The sequence below is a fragment of the Myotis brandtii genome, unplaced genomic scaffold (assembly GCF_000412655.1).
Source record: "Myotis brandtii unplaced genomic scaffold, ASM41265v1 scaffold122, whole genome shotgun sequence".
Lineage (NCBI taxonomy): Eukaryota > Metazoa > Chordata > Mammalia > Chiroptera > Vespertilionidae > Myotis > Myotis brandtii.
The window spans coordinates 526614-542496 of NW_005354255.1; the positions used below are offsets into that span (position 1 = coordinate 526614).

The window sequence follows — 15883 nt, forward strand, 5'->3', positions numbered from 1 at the left end:
TTTCTTTTTAAAAAAAATATATTTTATTGATTTTTTACAGAGAGAAAGGGAGAGAGAGAGTTAGAAACATTGATGAGAGAGAAACATCGATCAGCTGCCTCCTGCACACTCCCCACTGGGTATTTGCCCGCAACCAAGGTACATGCCCTTGACCGGAATCGAACCTGGGACCCTTGAGTCCGCAGGCCGACGCTCTATCCACTGAGCCAAACCGGTTAGGGCCTCACTGAGGTTTCTTAATCTACGCCCTGGGCTGGCCCCCACATTGGCAGGGACTGGGGGGGCAGGAAGGGGTGGGGATGACAGAAGAAGCAGCATTTCCCTCTGGGGGTACACAGTCCAAGATATAGTTTCAAGCCCTAGCTGGTTTGGCTCAGCGGATAGAGCGTCAACCTGAGGACTAAAGGGTCGTGGGTTTGATTCTGGTCAAGGGCACGTACCTCCACTGCAGGCTCGATCCCCGGCCCTAGTTGGGGTGCATGCATGCAGGAGGCAACCAATCGATGTTTCTCTCTGTCTCTCCCCCTCCCTTCCACTCTCTCTAAAAATCAATGGGGGAAAAAAATTAATGGAAAAATATCCTCCGGTGAGGATTGAAAAAAAGCTAGCTTTAAGGGAGGCCAGCTGGACTCCACCTCAGGGCCTTTGCACTGGCTATTCCCTTTGCCTGAAATGCAGTTCCCTCAAGTAAACACACAAGTCCCTCCTTCTTTCCCTTCTGGTTTTTGCTCTAATATCAGCTTCTTGGAAAGGCTTTTGCTGACAACCGGTTTAAAAGTGCAACCTAGCCCCGGTTGGGTAGCTGAGTTGGTTAGAGCATTGTCCTGATACGCCAAGATTGCAGATTCGATTGGTCAGGACACACATAAGAATCAACCAATGCATGCAAGAACAAGTGGAACAAATCAATGTTCCTCTCTCTCTTTCTCTCTCTCTAAAAAAAAGTATTTTCAAAATAAAAATAAAATTGCAACCTATTCATCCTACACAGCTCAGTTTCAATTGACTGACAACCGTCTCCCTAGACCAGGGGTCCTCAAACTTTTTAAACAGGGGGCCAGTTCACTGTCCCTCAGACCGTTGGAGGGCCAGACTATAGTTTAAAAAAAAACAACTATGAACAAATTCCTATGCACACTGCACATATCTTATTTTGAAGTAAAAAAACAAAATGGGAACAAATACAATATTTGTATTTGCATGTGGCCCGCGGGCCGTAGTTTGAGGACCCCTGCCCTAGACACTCCAATCCCCTTTCCTTACTTTCTTTGTCTCAATGGCACAAAATATGCCTTTCCACTCATTTATCTTGTTTCATGTTCATCTCCCCCACCCGGCTGTCAGCGCCTGACGACAGAGATTTCTGTCTGCCCTGTTCATTGCTGTCTGTTCTATGCCCAAACAGTGCCTGATGCAAATGTTTGCTGAATAAATAGTCAAAAGCAAGAGATCTGGTGAACACACAATACAATATACAAATGATGTATTATAGAATTGTACACCTAAAACCTATATAATTTTATTAGCCAATGTCACCCCAATAAGTTCAATAAATTTTTTCCCCAAGGGTAGTTGGCAGCTTTATCATGTAAAATACTGACAATTAAATGTGACTTGAAAAAGCACCTAATATGTGACAGTAAAAATATGTAGATAATGACAGTATTGTTGTTTTTAATCCTCATCTGAGTACATGCTTAGAGAGAAGAAAATGAGAGAGGGAGAGGGAGGAAAAGAGAGAGAGAGAGAGAGAGAGACCCGGACATCAAACCCGCCACCCAGCTATGTGCCTTGACCTGGAATCAAACCAGCAACCTTTCGGTGCCCAGGACGACGCTTAACCAATTGAACCTCGCCGACTGGGCTGAATTGTATTGTTTAATCAATTAAATTCCTTGAATGTGAAGTTGCTCTGACATATGAAAACTATAAAAAATTTGCCTATTAAAAACAAAAAAAGAGATCAAGGTCCCCAAGAAAGTGAGTCCTCAGAAAATCAAGTGGTCACTGTAGCTGGGGAGAACAGATCTTCTGGAAGACGTGTTACTGGAGCCAAATTAGAAGGGATGGGAAGGGTGTGGGAGGCAACAGTTCTGGGAGCGGGCATTCCAGGTGGAGGAGCAGCTTAGGCAAAGGCATGGTGGCTGGAAAGCCTGAACAGGAGACCGTGAGGACATCATGACAGCAGGGGGCAGTAGAGAGGAAATAAAGGGGTAAACTGGCACCGGTGGGAGGTGAGGAACTACGGAAGAGTTTTGAACAGGGAGGACCCTGGTCCTACGGAAGCTGCCAGAAGAATGTGCTGGGCAGAGGATAATGGCCCAAAGGCCCAGTGGATCTTCAGCCAGGCTTTGGGGACAGCCACCGGAGGGTGGGGGACAGCATGCACCTCAGTGGCCTCAGACTTACCTCTGTCTTCTTAAATCGAGCCCGGAGAGTCTTCATGGCCAGCACACAAGGCTTCTCCTCAACCCAGGCCACCTGGGAAAGGACAGGGCGAAGGGGATCAGTCTTGGCGAGCAGGAGGGTCAGCAGCCTTCTGCTCCTCAGAAGGACCACTTCCTCCTCCCTGTGCCACCCTGGCCCCTTGAGCAGGACGCAGACATGCCCCATCTCCTAACTGCTGTGTGTCCTTCAGCTGGGCATTTGCCCTAAGTTTCACGTCTCTCACCCTTAAATTAAGGAAGATATCCGCTCTTGACCAACTCATGGTTAGTTTTCAGTGAGGCCTGTAGCATTGGATCAGCAAAGAGTAGGGGCTCAAAAACGCACTTCGCCACTATTTCCTGCGGCCCAAGAAGATCAGGTTTTTTCTGGTCTCCAAGCTTTTTAAATTAAGGAAGATATCCCCTCTTGACCAACTCATGGTTAGTTTTCATTGAGGCCTGTAGCATTGGGTCAGCAAACAGTAGGGGCTCCAAAATGCACTTCGCCACTATTTCCTGCAGCCCAAGAAGATCAGGTTTTTTCTGGTCTCCAAGCTTTTGACTGTGCAGTTATTTCTACCTAAAATGTTCCTTTCTTTATTCCTTCTCTGGTGAACTCCTATTCATCCGATGCAGCCCAGTTTCAAAATCCCATGTTCCGATTGATCAGTTTTGCCTCTCACCAGCAGGCAGAGCTCTAACTCACCAAATTTGGTTCCTTCAGCCCTGCCTGGGTCCCTTCTAACCCAGCCCTGGCTCCATAAGCTCGAAGTGTCTGGGCTAGTTCTATCATCCTGAATAGTTAGGGGCTCTTTGGGGGCCAGGCCCAGAGCTGAGGCTCTTAGCAGAGGCATGTTTCTTGGAGAGTCAGAGAGAACATTCTTGCAGCTAAGTCCCCTTTTACCAGCCTGGCTTCCGCACGAGTAAAAGCATGGAGGAAAGTCACCCACGGGGTGGGCGGGGGGGGGGAGGTCTGGGTCGATGGTTATGTGCATGCATATGCACACACAAGCATGAGGCATGTGTGTGCATGCATGCCTGTGCACCTTGGCCTGTTCTGTGTTCCATGCATGTGCAAGAATAGGCAGGTCAGACAGGTATGCCTCGAGGGGATGTTTTGCTAGATGTGGGGCTCAGGACCCCTTCCTATGTCCGAGATTTCTGTGAAGGTGTGTCTTTCACCTGCCCAGCTGCCCATGACTTCTCCAACCCATCCTTCTCCCCCCAGCCCTGCAACCCATGCTTAAATCCATCTACCCACTCACCTGTGCATCCATCTTCCTACCTCAGGACTTGTATATCTCCCCCACCAACTCACCCGCCCAACTCATCTTCTCGTGGTCCTTCATGCACCCTCCAACCATGCTTCATTCTCCATCCATTACCCACCCACCCATCCATCTATCCAGCCATCCACTCACCCACCCATCTACCTACCCACCCATGTATGCACTCACCTAAACATCCAAAACCCACCCACCCATCTACTCATTCATCCATCGTCCATCCACCCTACACTGACTTATCAACTTACCATCCAACCATCCATCCACCCTTCCATAAATCCATTCACTCTTCCATTCACCCACTCATCCATCTACTGCCCATCCGTTCATTCACCTCTTCAATTTACTCCATTCACTCAATGTACCCCTTTTGCTCACCACCCACCCCATCCTTTTTCTTTACCCCTGTCTGAAGGACTCAATCACACCCAGAGAAGAGTGTAATGAGACACCCACGAGAGGAGTCCACAGGTTGCTTGAGCAGGTGGGAATCTGTCGGCTTGGGGGAGGGGGAAGTGCCCTCGTCTAGGAAGCCGCTTCCCGAAGAGGCGATGATATAAAAACAGGGCCTGAAGGCCAGACAGGATACTAAGCAGCAAGAAAGGAGGGTACATACCCTAGACGGACTAAGGCTGAGAAGTGGGAGGTGCATGCACCCACAAGTGCGTGTCTGTCAGGGTGCCTGGGCAGTCCCTCCCTGTGGCTGGGATATATACCGGCCCCTCCTTTCTCCCACCTGCTAGGGCTCAGGGGCCAGGAACCTGAGGTCCTAACGGGGCCCCCATCCCAGGCCTCCCTTCTCTCCTTCCTCTCCTACCTTCTGCAGCTCCAGCGACTCCAGCACCAGGCCACTGTGTGCACTGCGGGCTCCGGTTACCCGCTCCCTGCTGGGCCACCAGCGAGCACCAGCAACACTGTGCACTCAGCTCTGACACCCGATCAGCTCTGAGCGGCAGCAGCCCCAGGGGGCCGGGGATGAGCTGAGGGAGGAGGCAGGTTGGCAGCGGGGCTGCCCGTTGGCCAGCGGGATCTAGTGGGAAGACACTGATGTTCTTCCCTATCATCACTGGCCCTAGTTCAGTTTCGGGAATGAGCTACTCTCTTCCTCTCCTCCCAGCCTTTGCACTTGCTGTTCCCCCTGCCAGGAGCGCTCTTTCTGTGCCCCATGTCACCCCCAACTGGATCCTTCTCCCCCTCTCACTCCTGCTCACTCTTCAGATCTTGGCTGTGACATCCCCTCCCCCAGGAAGCCTTTCGGGATGCCCCCGGCTGGGTCGGTGCCTCCTCTGAGTTTCCTCCTTGCACCTCAGTCACCTGTCACCACTGCCCGGGCACTGGTTTGTAGCCATCGTCAGCCACAAGGCGCCACTTCTGTTCCCGGTGCCTCCTTAGCACACAGGAGTAGGTGCTCAACGCGTGTGGCGGTTTTGCTTGTTTGTTTTGAGAGCACATTTATTAAAGCTGGGGACAGTGAAACAAGGAGGGGCTTAGCCTAGAAGAAGCAACAGCAGAGAACCTGGGGGTGGGGGTGGGAACTGCTTGTTATAGGAAGAACTGAGCCGCGGTGGGGCTGCTGTTGACTCACCAAGAAGTCACAGGGACAGGAGTGAGTGGAGGCAGAGCTGCTGTGGGCTCACTGAAAAGTCAGAGGAAGGGGGCCTTGGAGACAGGTTCAGGCGTGAGCCTGGGATGAGCTGCCGCTGCCCACGGCTTCCCTGGTTGCAAGTCTCTGGGACCCTTAGAACTTGGGGGAGGGGGGGGAGCAGGACTGAGAAAGAAATGGGGAGCAAGGGTGGGCAGGCTCCAGAGGGGCCGCTCGGGACGTGCTTCTTCAATGCGCCCTAAAGGCCGCCTTCTCCGCCTCCGGTGCCCACGGGACCATCCTGCCGAGCGGTCATCACCCACCTGAACAGTCAGGTAACAGTGCCACCCAGAGTTCTCTCTAGTGAGACTCCCCGCCTTACATACACTTCGCTTGTAACTTTATAAACTTCTGAAATGCGCGGCGGGAAGCACCTTGGGCTGGAAGTCCGAGTCCCAGGACCCTTCTCTGTGACTGCATCCTCCGCAGGGTGGGGGCGGAGGCGGGGCATCAGTTTACTAATTTATGAAAAGGCGCAATGGCTGTGTCCCTCGTACCAGCGGCGACTGAGAACACTCACGCGGGCGGCCGCCCCGCGCCCCGCGGGAGTGTGTGTGGGAAATGCTTTGGACAACGCTGGAGTCTTATTCAACACCGTCAAGTTCATTCAGGAAAAAATCCTTTTGAGTGTAGTGCATGTGGGAAGTCTTTTAACCGCAAATCCCAACTTATCAGACACAAGACTGTTCACACTGGAGAAAAGCCATATGCATGTTGTGTCCGTGGAGATTCTTTTAGCCTAAGTTCTGCCCTCATTCAACACCAGAAAGTTCACACTGGAGAAAAGCCATATGAGTGCAGTGTGTGTGGGAAATGCTTTGGACAACGCTGGAGTCTTATTCAACACCGTCAAGTTCATTCAGGAAAAAATCCTTTTGAGTGTAGTGCATGTGGGAAGTCTTTTAACCGCAAATCCCAACTTATCAGACACAAGACTGTTCATACTGGAGAAAAGCCATATGCATGTTGTGTCCGTGGAGATTCTTTTAGCCTAAGTTCTGCCCTCATTCAAAGCCAGAAAGTTCACACTGGAGAAAAGCCATATGAGTGCAGTGTGTGCGGGAAATGCTTTAGACAGCGCAGCAGTCTTAGTCAACACCTTCGTGTTCATTCTGGAAAAAATCCTTTGGAGTGTAGTGAATGTGGGAAATCTTTTAACCTGAAATCTCAACTTATTAGACACAAGCGTGTTCACACTTTAGAAAAATTGTAGGAGTGTAATGAATATGGAAAATCCTTAAGCCAAAATTCTGCCCTCATTCAACAGCAGAGAGTATACAGTGGAGAAAAGCCACTACATATGAGTGTAGTTATTGTGGGAAGTCCTTAAACCAAAGATCTGCACTCACTCAACAGGTCACACTGGAGAAAAGCTGAATTAGTGTAGTGATTGTTGGAAGGCTCTCAGAGCTCTAAGCTAAGTGAACCCCACAGTGGCTACACTGGAGAAAGGCCTTATGAATGTAGTGAATCCAAAGTTTTTTAGACAAAGTTCTAGTCTTTTCCAACACCACAGAGTTCACAGTAGATAAAAGCCTTATGAGTGAAGTGAATGGGGGAACCATTTTGGACAATTTTTTTTGGTTAATCCTCACCCAAGGATATTTTTTCCATTGCTTTTCAGAGAGGGTGGAAGGCGAGGAGGGAGGGAGAGAGAGAGAAACATCAGTGTGAAAGGGAAACATCGACTGGTTGCCTCCTGCACATACTCCCACTGGATTGGTGGTGGGGATGAAACCCACGGCTCTTTAATATGCAGATTGATGATCTAATCACTGAGCAACACTGTACGAGACTGGACAATTTTCTAAATTATGGTTTTACAAAGGAAGTAGAAAGACACATTGATTTATTGTCCACTTGTTTATGCATTCATTATTTGACCCCTTTATGTGCCCAGATTGAAGATCAAAATCACAACTTTGGTGTATCAAAATAACGTTTTTATCAACTGAACGATGCAGTCAGGGCTGGACAAATCTTTTTTTTTTTTCTTTTAATCCTCACCCGAGGATATTTTTCCATTGATTTTTAGAGAGAGGGAAGGACAGAAACATCGATGTGAGAGAAACACATCAATTGGGTGCCTCCTGCATGAGCCCTGACCAGGGCCTGGGCCAGGGAGGAGCCCTGCAACCAAGGTACATGCCCTTGACCGGAATCGAACCCGGGACCCTTTGATTCGCAGACCAACGCTCTATCCACTGAACCAGACTGGCTAGGGTTGTCCTTTGTGTTTGTTAACCTCACCTGAGGATTTTTCTTCCCACTGAATTTTAGAGAGAGTGGAGGGGATGGGGAGAGACAGAGAGAGAAACATCGATGTGAGAGAGACACATAGATTGTTTGCTTCCAGCAGGTGCCCTGACTGGGGTTGGGGATCGAGCCTGCAACCAAGGTATGAGCCTTTAATCGGAATCCAACCTGAGACCCTTCAGTCTGTGGCCGGCGCTCTAACCACTGAGCACAGCTAGGGCAGTATTTGTCCTTTTGTGTCTGGCTTCTTTCACTCAAAACAATGTCCTCAAGGTTCATTCACCTTGTAGCGTGTGTCAGAATTATGTTTATCCATTCATTCATCAATGGATACTTGGGTTGCTTCTATGTTTTAGCTATTGTAAGTAATGCTACTGTGAACCTAAGTGTATAAATGAGGTGTCTTCTGAACCAAGACCTAAAGGAGGTGAGGGAGGCTAGGAAAAGAGTATTTTGGGCCACAGGGAGGACTTGGGCTTTGGCCCGAGGAAGGTGGGAGCCCTGGAGGGCTGTGGGCAGAGGAGGGACATGATGACAAGCTGCCTTTTCGGATTCACTCTCGTCGAAGCTGGGGCAGCTCAGTCTGTGGCTAGTGGCTTTGCAACTGGGACAGGTTTTGATCACATCACTGCCCTTTGCTCTCTCGCACAACAGATCTTCGACCCCCCTGAGGAGTTGGAGCGGAAGGTGTGGGAGCTGGCAAAGCTGGTTTGGCAGTCTTCCCATGTGGTGTTCCACACGGGCGCTGGCATCAGCACCGCCTCGGGCATCCCTGACTTCAGGTCTGTAGGTGTGGAGGGGCAGTCAAGGCAGGACCTGCTAGCTGCTGAGGGCTTCCCTGTGAGCCACAGATACCCAGGCATCGGAATCCATCCTGCTGCCTTCCCCTCGCTGACCCTCCATCCCCTGGGTATTTGGAATGGGAAAGACCCCTCCCCTTCAGACTTGTCCCTTTAAATCACACCCAGCATTTCACTCACCCCAAAACTTGGTCACCTGTCCATTCCTGGCTACAAGGGATGCGGGCTCACTGTGCATAGCTAAAGATCAGGCTACTATTACCCAGAAAACAGGGCGATTCATATCAGGGTCAGTTAGCTCCACACTCGCAAATATTTTTCTATCAGACCTGGTACCGGGCAAGGGGCTTAACCATTTGGACCTCAGTTTCCTCACCCATAACTGAGGGTGTGAAATCTGATAAATCACCCACACTCCAGGCAGCCTGTGTGACAAGAATTTTGTAGCTGAAAAGCAAGGTTCTCAACCTGGTGGCCCCCGAATTGCTCCTGTAGTTGCTGAGTTCGCAACCCTGCCCCAAAGGGCAGGCCTATTGCATTTATACTGTTTTTCAAGTTCCTGGGCCAGTAGCAGAAGAGCAGATTCCTTGGAGGAATGTTAGAATTCTAAGGCATGAATTCCCCGCCCCCTCCTCCATAACCTGCCATGGCTCCCCATTGCTCCACAGGAGAGTTCCAAGTCCTTCCCCACCCAGCCCTAGGTTATCTCCTCAACCTCCCGCTCCCGTTGTAGCCCCCAGACCACTTGCATTTCCCCAAACGCACAGGCTGTTGCCAGCACCCCAGGCCTTTGCTTACCCTTCTGCCTGAACTGCCCCGCCTTCCCTCTTACAGTGTAAGAGACAGCTCAGCCTCCTCCAGGAAGCCTTTCCATAGTCCTCACACAGCCCTCACTGCCTCCACCGGGCCAGCCCAGACCTCAGGGCTGAAGGGTCTGTGCCCACAGTGTCTCCCCTGACAAGATCAAGGACTCCTTGGGCAGGGCCTGGTTCCGCTAGGTCCCCAGCATCACCCAGCACAGGGCCAGGCTCAGTGCAGCGACAGTAACTTGGTTGAATTGAATAATTAATTTTTGCCCTTGGTGTACACTATTCTCTCTTCTTCCTCCTCTTCCTCCCTCTCAATCTCTCTTTCCCCCACTTTCCAAACCCTTTGTCTCATTCTCTCTCTCTGTCTTTCTCTGTCTATCTTCAATTCTCTGTCTCTCTTTTTTAAAAAATCCTCACTGGAGGATATGTTTTTATTGATTCTTAGAGAAAGAGAGAAAAACATAGATCAGTTGCCTCCCGTATGCTCCCTGAATGGGGATTGAACCCACAACCTAGGTATGTGCCCTGACCAGGAATCAAACCTACAACCATTTAGTGTACGGGAAGATGCTCCAACCAACTAAGCCACCCAGCCAGGGCTGTCTGTCTCTCTTTTTTTAAAAAATTGATTTCAGAGAGAGGAAGGAGGAGAGAGAAAGAGGTAGCAACATCAATGATGAGAAAGAATCATTGATTGGCTCCCTCCTGTACATCCCTTACTGGGGATCGAGCCCGCAACCCAGGCATGTGCCCTGACTATCAAACTGTCACCTCCTAGTTCAGTGATGGCGAACCTTTTGAGCTCGGCGTGTCAGCATTTTGAAAAACCCTAACTTAACTCTGGTGCCGTGTCACATATAGAAATTTTTTGGTATTTGCAACCATAGTAAAACAAAGATTTATATTTTTGATATTTATTTTATATATTTAAATGCCATTTAACAAAGAAAAATCAACCAAAAAAATGAGTTCGCATGTCACCTCTGACGGGCGTGTCAGAGGTTCGCCATCACTGTCCTAGTTCATGGGTCAACGCTCACTACTGAGCCACACCGGCCAGGCTGTCTGTCTCTTTTTATGTCCCCCCCTCGCTCTGATCCCTAAACTCTTTGTCTGCATCTCTCCCCACATGCCACCTTCAGAGGCCCCCATGGCGTCTGGACGATGGAGGAGCGGGGCCTGGCTCCCAAGTTCGACACCACCTTCGAGAGCGCACGGCCCACACAGACCCACATGGCGCTGGTGCAGCTGGAGCGCGTGGGCCTTCTCCGCTTCCTGGTCAGCCAGAACGTGGATGGGCTGCACGTGCGCTCTGGCTTTCCTAGGTAACACCCGCTCCCTCTCTCTGGACTTCGTTTCCTTATTTGCAGAACAGAGGTTGATGGCAGCCCTCCCTCGGGAGGGCGATGTGGCCACAGGGGACAGCACTTGACACTGAATAGGACTTCCCCCACCAGAGCTGTCATTGTCAGTGCTTCCTGGGCACATCTCAAGAATTCGGTCCCCTTTTTTCAGGTCCCAGGGTGGCTGCAATCTCCCTTGAGGTGGGGAGGAGGGTGGTCAGGGTCTAGGATTTACAGTTGCATCTTATTTATTTTTTATTTTATTTTATTTTTTTAAAATATGTTTTATTGATTTTTTACAGAGAGGAAGGGAGAGGGATAGAGAGTTAGAAACATCGATGAGAGAGAAACATCGATCAGCTGCCTCCTGCACATCTCCTACTGGGGATGTGCCCGCAACCAAGGTACATGCCCTTGGCCGGAATCGAACCTGGGACCTTTCAGTCCGCAGGCCAACGCTCTATCCACTGAGCCAAACCGGTTTCGGCTACAGTTGCATTTTAATATTCGTCTTTATAACTTTTACTCTGAATGTGAACATTGGTTTGGGGCAGAAAGGTTGATTCCTTAATGCCAAGTGTGTCGCCCTCCCTACCCACTTTCCCTGATCTTACCTTTGGGGACAACAAGAGCCCCAGTTAGTTCATACAAGTAGCCAGAAGTAGCCAGGCCCTCCAGGCAAGCGGGGAGGGAAAGGCTTGGGGACAACGAGAGCCCCAGTTAGTTCATACAAGTAGCCAGGCCCTCCAGGCAAGCGGGGAGGGAAAGGACTTGTCTCTGCTTGCAAAGGAGACTGAGGCAGCCGTCCTCTGCACTTCTGAAATGGGCCGAGTCCTAACTCCAGGCTTCAGGCACAAATAAAATTTCTCCAGGAGTCAGACAGCTCTTCTGACCTAGAAATGTCTCCAAGTTCTGGGCCTTCATCCATTTCAACATGTAAATACCTGAGAAAGGAAGACCCCAGCCTTCCTGGCTGGGTGACCCTGGGGCCCTATTTGAGCTGTAACTGCTGGGCACCTTATTGTCCCTCCAAGCAGAGTAATTCACTAGGTAGGTGGCTGCAGACCTAGCCCTTATGGCCTGTGTAGACGTTTCTAGAAATAAAAGCAAACGTATAGCAAATACATTCCTGTGGCACGGGTGTTTAGGGCTTCTACAAAAACACAGAAGTCCCGCTCCCTACACCTGGGCAGCGTTGAGCTGGGGTGTGTAGGTGGATGTGACAAAGCCACCCAGAGATAGAGGGGAGCCGCTGGGGGGAGGGGACAGGAGTGTATCTGGGGATTTCAGTGCCTTCAGTTTCCTGACTGATGGGTTTTTGGTCAGCTCCCTCGCCTTCACCCAGGCCACTCCCAGCACGCACTGCCCACTGCTCAGTGACACCAGTCTCTGTGTGCAAACTGGAGAGATACCAATCCCCCAGCACCACCTGGGTACAGGTAGGAGCAAAATGGGCCACACTCCACAACTATTTATTGAGCACCTACTGCATGCCATCTCAGTTCTAGAGGCAGGACATAGCATACCAGACAGACAGAAAGCCCTGCCCTCCTGGCTTATGCTATAGTGGGAAGGAAACAGGCAGCAAACAAGATAAATAAGCATACGTATTAAATTCTATGTTCGACGGTGATCATTGCCACAGAAGAAAAAGAGAGGGTTGTGCAGGGAGGACTGTGTGGGGAATTGCAACTTTTAACAGGGAGGTCAGGGTGGCTATGACATTTGAGTAGGGACATGAAGGAGGTGACAGAGGGAGCCATAGAAAAGAGCCTTCCAGGCCTAATAATTGTTCCCTCAAACATCCTAAGAGTTGGACACTGTCATCCTATTTCACAGATGGGGATTCAGGCACAGAGAGGTTAGGTGACCTGCCCAAGGTCACACAGCAGGGAAGCAACAGTGCTAAGAGTTGATTTCATATTCCTCTGTGTCAGAGCACATGCTCCAGAGCCACCTATCACCTCAATTTCTTCCTTTGCAAACTGGGAATTAGAATTCCCATCCTTCAGACCTGGTGACAGTGGGAGGTTCCACCACCCTTATGGGTGGATTTTGTTAATAGAATGGGCTGCCCAGGTATGGAGGTGGGGTAAGCTGTGAAGTTAATGATTCCTTGGGCTCCGAGAGGTTGGGCCAGCTGCCTGGGGTTGCACACCCGGAGAAACCAGAAGGAGGGAGTCCATGGATCCTGTGGATGAGGGTTTAGGTAAGGCTTCCTGGAGGAGGAGGACTGGGCACCAGACCCAAAGCCTTAGGATTCAGGGAGCCCAGGCACCACCAAACCTCTTCTCCTCCCACAGGGACAAGCTGGCAGAGCTTCATGGGAACATGTTTGTAGAAGAATGTGTCAAGTGTAAAAGGTGAGTGTCACAAGGGCGGGGGGGGCAGGCAAGGTATGGTGACCCAGGCCCATTTTTTGTCCCTTCCAGGTTGGGCTCTGCAAAAGGGCCTTATGAGTTGAATCTGAGACCAAGAGACCCAGGGTGGGGGGACAGGACTGGGGTGTGACCCTGGGGGTGTGGGGCAGCAGGGCACATCTTCCTCCTGGGGAGGTGTATTCATTTCCTGTGGCTGCCACACGTAATCACAAACCAAGTGGTTTAACACAACAGAAATGTGTGTCCTCGCAGTTCCGGAAGCTAGAAGTCCAAAATCCAGGTGTTGGCAGGGCCATGCTCCCTCTGAAACCCGCAGGGGGATCCTTCTGACCGCTCTGGCTTCTGGTGGTTTCTGACCTCCTGGGCGTCCCTTGGCTGTAGATGCAGCACTCCAGCCTCTGCCTCTGTTGTCACATGCCCGTCTCCTCTGTGTCTCCTTTCTTACAAGGATACTAGTGTGGGACCAGGGCCACACTACTCCAGTGTGACCTCATCTTAACTCATGACCTCTGCGGCCACCCTCTTTCCAAATATGGTCACATTCTAAAGTACCGGGATCAGGACTCCTACATATCATATGGGGCACACAATTCAACCCATAACAGGGTTGTGGGCTGACGGGTGTGACCCCGGGTCCGAGAAGGCTGAGCCAGAGCCCTTCCTGGAATAAGTGGGCTGTGGGCGTGTCTTCCTCTGTGGGGGAGCCTCACAGATATGGATAACTGTGGGTGTCAGTGGCAGGAGCGTGACCCTGCCCACCTCCTGTAGGTGGGCTCTTGGGAACTGGGGCACAAGTGAGACCCCCCTTCCCACACTTACACTTGGTATAAAAATTTTTTTCCTCCATATTTGAAGAATGTTCAAACCAATGGAAAACGCATAAGAATGTATGATGAACTCATACTTAACCTAGACCAGCAGTTAAACATTCCCGTAAAGGGCCAGATGGTAAATATTTTCAGCTTTGTGGGCCAGACTGTTTTTCTCATGACCATCGGCTCCGCTGTTGTAGTGCAAAAGCCACCATAAATGACACATAAAGGAATCGGCATGGCCATGTGCCAATAAAACTTTATTTATAAAAACATAACAGGAGGGCCAGATTTGATCCCTGGGGCCATAGTTTGCTGACCCCTGAATAGATTCCCAATATTACTGTTTTGCCACAATTTGTCTTCCCTTCTCTGTTACCAGGATTTGCTGTGCTGTTCAAGAATAAGTGGCAGGCTTCCTTATCCTTTGCCCCAAAACCCTTAAGACATTTATCTCCCTCAAGCTTCAGTATCCTCTTCCCCAGCCACAGGGTAGTTGTTAAAGTTGGGAAATGTAAAAACCACGTAACACGATGATTCCATCTCCAATTAATATTCCCCGTGCTCCCATCATTGCTATTTTTCTCCTCGTCCAAGGTCCAAGCCAGGTCACACTCTGCATGTCACTGTCACTTCTCTTTAGTCTCCTTTGTCTAGAACAGTTCCTGGCCTTTCTCTGTTTCCCATGCTGTTGATGTTGCAAAGCAGCTGTTTCATGGAACTCTCCCTCCCCGCCCCTCCTCTGGGCATGTTTGATGTTTCCCTGTGCTTAGATTCTAGTCATGTAGCCCCTACTTCCCTGGGAGAACAAGGACCACTGGGTGGGGCCCTAAGGTGGGAAGGTGGTGGGCTTGACCAGGCCCCACCATCCCTCTTTCCTTCTCCAATGTAGGCAATATGTCCGGGACACTGTGGTGGGCACCATGGGCCTCAAAGCCACTGGCCGGCTCTGCACCATGGCCAAGGCAAGGGGCCTGCGGGCCTGCAGGTGAGTGACCCCTGTCCATGCCTTGGGCTCCCAGGGAGGCGGCAAGTCTCCATACTGACTCCCCCAAACCCTCACCATCGCAGGGGGAAGCTGAGAGACACCATCCTGGACTGGGAGGATGCTCTGCCCAAACGGGACCTCACTCTTGCTGATGAAGCCAGCAGGTCAGACCCCCAGATGAGCCCAGGGTGGGGCAGGCAGAGAGAGGGGCAAAAGCACAACCAGCTTCAGCACAGGGCAAGGAGCTCCAGCTCAGAGGTGGAGTCAGGAGAGGCTTCCTGGAGGAGGCGGCTTGAACCCTATTTGGGCATTGATTTTCCCTAATAATGGCAGCTGCTAGGTACTAGCCCTCTTACATACCTGACCCTGGGCCAGGGGCTTCATAGACACGGTACTCACCACAGCCCAGGGGGTTCTACACTGGGCCCATTTTACAGGCAAGGAAACTGAGACTTTAGCAAGGTGACTCCTCTGTCCAGTGCTACCCAGCCAGGATTCAACTCAGGAGTCCAAGTGTGGAGGTCCCGCCCACATCAGCAACTCCCCTCTGCCAGCAGTGGGAGGGAAGCTCGGCCTCCCCGGGTGCACCTGGGCATGTTGCCGTAGAGTTTGAGACCCCCACCCCCAAGGGTGAGGCCAGAGGAGGGCTGCAGAAACCCTTGTAGAGAGGTCAGCCTAACCCCGCCTCCCGGCCCCAGGATCGCGGACCTGTCTGTCACACTAGGCACCTCCCTCCAAATCGGGCCCAGCGGGAACCTGCCGCTGGCCACCAAGCGCCGTGGAGGCAGGCTGGTCATCGTCAACCTCCAGCCCACCAAGCACGTATGTGTTGAGCCCGCCCCTGACCTTTCCCCCAGCCCAGGACCCGATGCACCCTCTGCCTCCGCTCACGCGTCCTTGCCCCCGCAGGACCGCCAGGCTGACCTCCGCATCCACGGCTACGTAGACGAGGTCATGACCCAGCTCATGAAACACCTGGGCCTGGAGATCCCCGCCTGGGACGGGCCCCGCGTGGTGGAGAGGGCGCTGACGCTCGCATCCACGGCTACGTAGACGAGGTCATGACCCGGCTCATGAAACACCTGGGCCTGGAGATCCCTGCCTGGGACGGGCCCCGCGTGGTGGAGAGGGCGCTGACGC

General features: G+C 51.3%; 2 protein-coding genes across 2 annotated transcripts in view; one reads left to right on the forward strand and one right to left on the reverse strand.

The window, feature by feature from the left end:
• The window catches only part of ANKRD24 (ankyrin repeat domain 24), a 28067-nt gene extending 22195 nt beyond the window's left edge, over nucleotides 1-5872 (reverse strand). Inside the window, 2 exon segments of the mRNA XM_014533366.1 lie at nucleotides 2410-2481; nucleotides 5729-5872. Of these exon segments, the coding sequence (XP_014388852.1) occupies nucleotides 2410-2445 (36 nt within the window). The 5' untranslated portion in view covers nucleotides 2446-2481; nucleotides 5729-5872.
• A 1850-nt stretch (nucleotides 5873-7722) lies between these two features.
• Nucleotides 7723-15877, forward strand: SIRT6 (sirtuin 6; the record flags this gene model as incomplete). The annotated part of the gene is made up of 8 exons (XM_014533688.1): nucleotides 7723-7752; nucleotides 8265-8392; nucleotides 10362-10544; nucleotides 12866-12925; nucleotides 14648-14743; nucleotides 14827-14907; nucleotides 15442-15565; nucleotides 15653-15877. Coding segments are annotated over 8 exons (846 nt in total), but the record flags the coding sequence as incomplete, so codon positions are not given.
• Between the last annotated feature and the right edge of the window lie 6 nt (nucleotides 15878-15883).